Source organism: Pagrus pagrus, assembly GCF_965226575.1.
Source record: "Pagrus pagrus genome assembly, chromosome: 7".
Taxonomy (NCBI): domain Eukaryota; kingdom Metazoa; phylum Chordata; class Actinopteri; order Spariformes; family Sparidae; genus Pagrus; species Pagrus pagrus.
Window position 1 is genome coordinate 137409 of NC_140191.1, and position 7592 is coordinate 145000.

Below are 7592 nucleotides of genomic sequence, written 5' to 3' on the forward strand. Positions count from 1 at the left end.
AAAAGAACATGGCGCCGCCTGCTGGACCGGATGTCAGAAGAATGGACTCACACGATCGATCAGAGGGAAATGTAATGGCGTAATGATGTCAACCAATCGATAAATACATTTTATATATACTCTATAAATATATATAACCGACATTATGGTTTAAAACAGCTGTTTGTACTGTAACTTTCAGAGGTACTTCTTATGTCTTCTGAACAGGTCAAACATCACACACATGTGAAACAATCACACCTGTGAAACAATAACACTTGTAAAACTAACCTGTGAAACGATCACACCTGTGGCGAAGGAATGGGCTGTTTGATGGATGGCACTAGTGTACCTGCCACCTGTCCAAAATGCCCACCTGTGCTGGTGACCAGTGCATCAGAGATTGATGTCCCCCAGGTTCTGCTCTCTATCATGAGTGAGTGATGTAGTGAACCAGAAGCAGATCATATTCTCACGTGTCAATGAGGAGACTGTATCTGAAGTTGTTCCTGCCACGGCCCTGTGGTTTCTCTCTATAATCACCAGCTCTTTGTCCTCAGCCGCGTCGCACATTATTTGACTTCCTGCGTGCAACCACTCTTTAAAAGATCTGACTGGGATCCATCAGAATGCAACAACTACAGACTATTTACAAACTGACCGTTTTCTGCAGAACTCCCTGAGTACATCCTGCTCCCTGCAGCACTGAGACAAACAACATTTATGAAAAATGCAGTCTGTCTGTTGCTGCTGCTGCTGCTGATGATGATGATGATGATGATGCCATTAGATGTTTACAAGAAAACACAGAAACAAATTATTTCTTTATGTTTTATTCCTGTTTGTTCTGATGCTTCATCACAGTCAACATCACTCATTTAAGAACAGTTTCAACTAGCTGAAACACACCAGCATCATTAAACCACAGTCACTGACTCTCCATTTAATAACAGAACAGATGACACAGAGAGAAAATGTATAGACAGCAGACAGTCTTGACTGTTGATGTGTCAGTTGATGATGACGTGTCAGTGGGTGTTGATGCTCTGCTGCTGGCAGCGAGAGATCAGTTTGGTGACCAGTTTCTGAAGAACTTCTGCTCTCATCTTACTGATCTGCAGAACCTCCTCATGGTTCACCTTCTCCTCCCGACTGTAGTCCAGAGACACCTGCAGAACCACAAAGGTAAACATTGCAGACACATCACAGCAACATCACAGCAGCATCGCAGCAACATCGCAGCAGCAACATCGCAGCAGCAACATCGCAGAAACATCGCAGAAACATTGCAGCAGCATCGCAGCAACATCGCAGAGACATCGCAGAAACATCGCAGCAACACCACAGAAACATCACAGCAACATCGCAGCAACATCGCAGCAACACCACAGCAACATCACAGCAACATCACAGAAACACCACAGCAACATCGCAGAAACATCGCAGCAGCATCGCAGCAACATTGCAGCAACATCGCAGAGACATCACAGAAACATCACAGCAGCATCACAGCAACATCGCAGCAACATCGCAGAGACATCGCAGCGACACCACAGAAACATCGCAGAAACATCGCAGCAACATCGCAGCAACATCACAGCAACATCGCAGAAACATCACAGAAACATCGCAAAAACATCGCAGAAACATCGCAGCAACATCACAGAAACATCGCAAAAACATCGCAGAAACATCGCAGCAACATCGCAGCAACATCACAGAAACATCGCAAAAACATCGCAGAAACATCGCAGCAACACCACAGAAACATCGCAGAAACATCGCAGCAACATCGCAGAAACATCGCAGCAACATCACAGAAACATCGCAGCAGTCAAACTTGCTTTATGCTGCTGATTTTGATAACTGACCTTGTTGGTGATGAGGGACAGACCAAGAACTCTGAGTCCACAGTGCTTTGCCACCGTCACTTCAGGAACTGTGCTCATACCTGGGGAGGAGGAAGAGGAGGAGGAGTAGGAAGAGCAGGAGGAGCAGGAGGAAGAGGAGGAGCAGGAAGAGCAGGAGGACCAGGAGGAGCAGGAGGAGGTGGAGGAGGAAGAGGGACAGGACAAGGAGGAGGAGGAGGAGGAGGAGGAGGAGCGGGAAGAGCAGGAGGAGGAGGAGTGGGAAGTGCAGGAGGAGGAGGAGGAAGAGGAGCAAGAGGAAGAGGAGGAGCAAGAAGAGCAGGAGGAGCAGGTGGAGGAGGAGGAGGAGGAGCAGGACAAGGAGGAGCAGGAGTAGCAGGAGGAGTGCGACATTCTTCCTCAGTGAGTTTTAAAAAACTCCTTCATTATAATCACCTGCTGATCACATCAGTTATGGAGCCTGGTTCAGGTGTGAACAGGTGTGAACAGTAATTTTAAGTGTAAACACAGCAGGAGACTTGAGTCACGTGACCTCGTTAATTATCTTGATTATGATTAGCAGTTTGTTGAACGGCAGGATTCCACTTTGTCTCATTAATATTCAATCAGCAGATATATTTAATGAGGACCTGCTGATGCTCTCATTCTCTGCTCGTTAACTGAACATCTTCAAGGACCTCTTGGTAACCTCTAGAACAAGGGACCCTTAATCAAGAACCCTTTATCTCTTCAAGGAACCCACGAACTTCCTCTAAAATACTCTGATACTTACTCTACTGTAACTATTACTCTAATACTCCCTGTTGGAATCTGATCTCTGGTCCATCCTCACATTGAGAGCCAATCACTGCTCTCCCTGCTCAGTCATCAACACCTGTCTATCATTAATAAGCTCCCCAGGAAGGTTCCCCTTAAAAGACCAATGACAGACAGACAGGTTGTCTACCTGTCTGTCTGTCTGCACCCCCCCATCCCCCCGTCTTACCCACAGAGTCGCAGCCCAGGATCAGCAGCATTCTGGCCTCAGCGATGGTTTCAAAGTTGGGTCCGCTCACCATGCAGTAAACTCCCTCTCTGATGAAGTCACTGCAGCCGAGCTCAGAGCCCACGTCCAACGCCAGCCGCCGCAGATCCTTACTGTACGCGTCAGACATACAGGGGAACCTGATCCCGAAACTACAGACAGACAGACAGGTGGAGAGAGACAGACAGGTCTTACTGTACGCATCAGACTGCCTGTCTGCCTGTCTGTATGTCCTCCTGTCTCTCTGCCTGTCTGTCTGTCTGCCTGTCTGTGTGTCCTCCTGTCTCACCGCTCGTCGTTGGGTCCACACAGCGGATGCTGTCCAGCGAATCCCGGCAGGTTGATGTGGTCTTTGATGACCATGATGTCTCCGACCTTAAAGTCTGGACAGATTCCTCCAGAGGCGTTTGTCACCAGCACAGACTCCACCCCCATCAGCTTAAAGATCCTCACAGGTAACGTCACCTGAGACAGAGGGACAGGTGAGCAGACAGACACGGACACATACCACTGTATGACATCACAAAATATAATATCTTTTCAGCTCAATAAAGTGAAGCCGTGTCATCATGATGACATCATGGCATCATGATGACATCACTGTGAGGGACTCACCTGACAGAGAGAGTAACCTTCGTACAGGTGGAAGTGACCCTGCATGAAGACACAGGAAGTGTCCTCGATTGTCCCAAACACCAGGCAGCCTTCATGACCCGCCACTGAGAGACAGACAGATGGACAGAGAGACAGACAGATGGACAGAAAAAGGAAAGAAAGATGGAAGGTGGACAAAATAAAAGATGAGAAGAAAAGGCACCATCAGAGGCTCCGCCCCCACAGGCTACGGTGGGTGTGGCCGACTCACCTGTGCTGACGGGGAAGTTGGGGATGTCCTGATACCTGAAGGTCTGTTTGTTCGCGGCTCCGTCAGCCAGAAGACCGAGTCCAGAACCACAGATCACCGCCACCTTCGGACGGTGACTCGTCTGGTTCAACAGCCACTCAGTGGTCAGTTTGTAGTCCTCGAAGGAGCAGCAGCTGGGGGGGCAGGGGGAGAGGGGGGAGAGGGGGAGAGAGAAGGGGGAGGGGGAGGGGGGAGAGAGAGAGAGGGAGGGGGGAGAGAGAGAAGGGGGAGAGAGAGAGAGAGGGGGGAGAGAGAGAACGGGGGAGGGGGGAGAGAGAGAGGGGGGAGAGAGAGAGGGAGGGGGGGAGAGAGAGGGGGAGGGGGGAGAGAGAGAAGGGGGAGAGAGAGAGGGAGGGGAGAGAGAGAAGGGGGAGAGAGAGAGAGAGGGGGGAGAGAGAGAACGGGGGAGGGAGAGGGAGGGGGGGAGAGAGAGAGAAGGGGGGAGGGAGAGAGAGAGGGACGGGGAGAGAGAGAAGAAGGGGGGAGGGAGAGAGAGAGGGACGGGGAGAGAGAGAGAAGGGGGGAGGGAGAGAGAGAGGGACGGGGAGAGAGAGAAGAAGGGGGGAGGGAGAGAGAGAAGAAGGGGGGAGGGAGAGAGAGAGGGACGGGGAGAGAGGGTCTTTGTTGTGTGATCCACAGAGCGTGCGCACTAGAGACTTTGGACAACTGAGTGGGCTAACTTCCTGTTTAGTGCCCGGCTAACTTCCTGTTTAGTGCCCGGCTAACTTCCTGTTTAGTGCCCGGCTAACTTCCTGGCTGTATTTGAAACCGCATACTATACTGCTAGTACGTACTGATTTGTCCAAAATGTAGTATGTAGTATGCAGTATGCAAAAAAAAGCTAAATCTGCAGTATGCGAAAAGTTCCCGGATGATGCATTACATTATGTTTCTGCAGATGATGAAGATGATGATGAAGATGAAGATGATTGACAGGTCTTCAGCTGTCAGCAGAGTTTCAGTGTATAAAAGTTAAAGTTTAGCTTCAAGTTCAGAGTTCAGCTGATAAACTGATCAAAGTCTGACTGACGACGTCTTCAGGTTCTTCATGTGACTCTGAGCTCACAGCTACAGTGTACACTCTATATACTGTATATATACTATGTACTCTATATATTGTATATGTACTGTTTATACTATATACTCTATATATACAGTATATATGATAATGTACATATACTGTATATATAATACAGTATATGTACAGTACATATAGTGTACACTATATATATATAACATATTTGACATATGTTTTGTGTTTGAATGTGTAACTGCAGCTGTCAGAGTACATTACAAGTATTATGTAGCAAAAAAATGAAAAAACTCAAGTAGAATTTTTGAAGTATTTGTACTTTAAGTACTGTAGTAAATGTGTCGTTGTGTGTCTGAAGTCAAACACTGTTGATTTGATGATCAGTGAAAATGTAAATCCTCGTTAGTGAAGCAGCTTGTTTCTTTCATTAATGTTTAAATGATTTAATATCAAACAAACATGTTGATGAGTAACTTTGATCAAAATACCAACAGTTTGTTTATTGATGAACTTCGAGCTGATTGGCTGAAAATTTCTGGTTTATTCAGACGAGTCAACAGAATCTGATCTGAGGTCAGAAACCATTAATACATTAATACACTGTGTGTGTGTGTGTGTGCGCGGGGGGGTCTTACCAGGAGCTGCCTTTGGTGTGCATCGTCCGTCCGCAGCGACACAAGGAGAAGAAGAAGACGAGGAGCAGGCAGTGAGACAGTGACAGCGTGCTCTGCTCTGATTGGCTGAATCAAACAGTGGAGGTCTTTGACTCCATGTGTCTGTGACCTTTGACCTCTGCAGTTTGTACAGCTGAGGTCAAAGTTCAGCAGGTGCTTCAACGACAGACATCAGAAATATGAAGATCAATACTGTGACTGTGTATGATTATTACTGAAGAGTCTCAGCAGATCAGTGAGATCAATATCAGCACCAGTTATTGATCAGCAAATTAATTTTCACATTGTGTTTAATCAGTGGATTTATTGATAAATGAAGCTATCAGAGTGGAACATAAAGAAAATTCCTGACGATGAGTGACAGCTGTGACTCAACCACATTAAATATAAATCATGTTAAACATCATCAAACTCGTTAGTAACGTGTAGAATCACATTGTGTTCGCTTCCTGTTAGAACTCGTTAACCTTCATTAAACTAACGACTGTTACCATGACGACTGTGCTGAGAGGTCAACGGTCAGACAGTTTGTTTGCTTCTGAAGTCCGACTGAGATCCAACAAACACCGACAGACTTTCACTTCCTCAGACTTCTACAACCAGACAGAAAACTGAAGCACACACACCGCTAAGGTTAGCTCGTCATCAACAGCAGGTAGAGAGAATAGAGAAACAATATTAGAGAGGAAAGACGAAACATGACTAAATGAGACAGAGAGTAAACAAAGGATGAAGAGCTGTGTCACCTGATACACCTGGATTCAACACATTTGTTGGTTCTATGTTGGATTTGACGTTATTTACTATTTGAAACATTAGCTAATATATTTCAGATCTGTGAGCTGAACAAAGACATCTGATCAAATGTTCATATGTATTCAGATATAAACAACAAACCAGCTGTTAACAGGCAGCAGAATACAGGAAGTGACATCAGCTCTGTTCAACTTTATCTACAATCAACCCGACACATTGAAATGTTTCACGCCCTGGAACTAAATACATATATAATAAATAAGTCTACAATAAATACATTTACAATAAATACATATATAATACATACATCTACAATAAATACATCTACAATAAATACATCTATAATAAATGCATATATAATAAATGCATATATAATAAATACATCTACAATAAATACATATATAATAAATAAGTCTACAATAAATACATTTACAATAAATACATTTACAATAAATACATATATAATACATACATCTACAATAAATACATCTATAATAAATGCATATATAATAAATACATCTACAATAAATACATCTACAATAAATACATATATAATAAATAAGTCTACAATAAATACATTTACAATAAATACATTTACAATAAATACATATATAATACATACATCTACAATAAATACATCTACAATAAATACATCTACAATAAATACATCTATAATAAATACATATATAATAAATACATCTACAATAAATACATATATAATAAATACATCTACAATAAATACATCTATAATAAATACATCTATAATAAATACATATATAATAAATACATCTACAATAAATACATCTATAATAATGCATATATAATAAATACATCTACAATAAATATATATATAATAAATACATCTACAATAAATACATATATAATAAATGCATATACAATAAATACGCATATAATAAATACATATATAATAAATACATCTACAATAAATACATATATAATAAACGCATATACAATAAATACATATATAATAAATACATATATAATAAATGCATATACAATAAATACATCTATAATAAATACATATATAATAAATACATCTACAATAAATACATATGTAATATATATATATAATAAATAGATATGTAATAAATACATATATAATAAATACATATACAATAAATACATATGTAATAAATAGATATATAATAAATACGTATGTAATAACTACATATACAATAAATACATATATAATAAATACATCTACAATAAGTACATATATAGTAAATACATATAAAATAATAAAATACACCACCGAACATTTCTGATTGGTCGAGTTCATTTCAGCCACCATTTTAAAGATCTGTGGCTCGAACACTCACCTGGTCTGCACACA

At 42.1% G+C, this 7592-nt stretch overlaps 1 protein-coding gene across 2 annotated transcripts; it reads right to left on the bottom strand.

Annotated features, from left to right (window-relative positions):
- Window positions 1–796: 796 nt before the first annotated feature.
- Window positions 797–6257, bottom strand: pnp4b (purine nucleoside phosphorylase 4b). Of its 2 annotated transcripts, XM_084356320.1 has the most exons (8): window positions 5974–6257; window positions 5444–5548; window positions 3737–3909; window positions 3487–3590; window positions 3161–3336; window positions 2833–3023; window positions 1851–1930; window positions 797–1148 (listed from the first exon to the last, which is right to left on the bottom strand). In XM_084356320.1, the coding sequence occupies exons 2-8, from the start codon at window positions 5464–5466 to the stop codon at window positions 1008–1010; spliced, it is 888 nt and encodes a 295-aa protein (XP_084212446.1). In that variant the 5' UTR covers window positions 5467–5548; window positions 5974–6257; the 3' UTR covers window positions 797–1007. The 2 variants fall into 2 exon arrangements, with proteins under 2 accessions (XP_084212446.1, XP_084212445.1); XM_084356319.1 differs by lacking the exon at window positions 5974–6257 and having other exon boundaries at window positions 5444–5660.
- Window positions 6258–7592: the final 1335 nt, after the last annotated feature.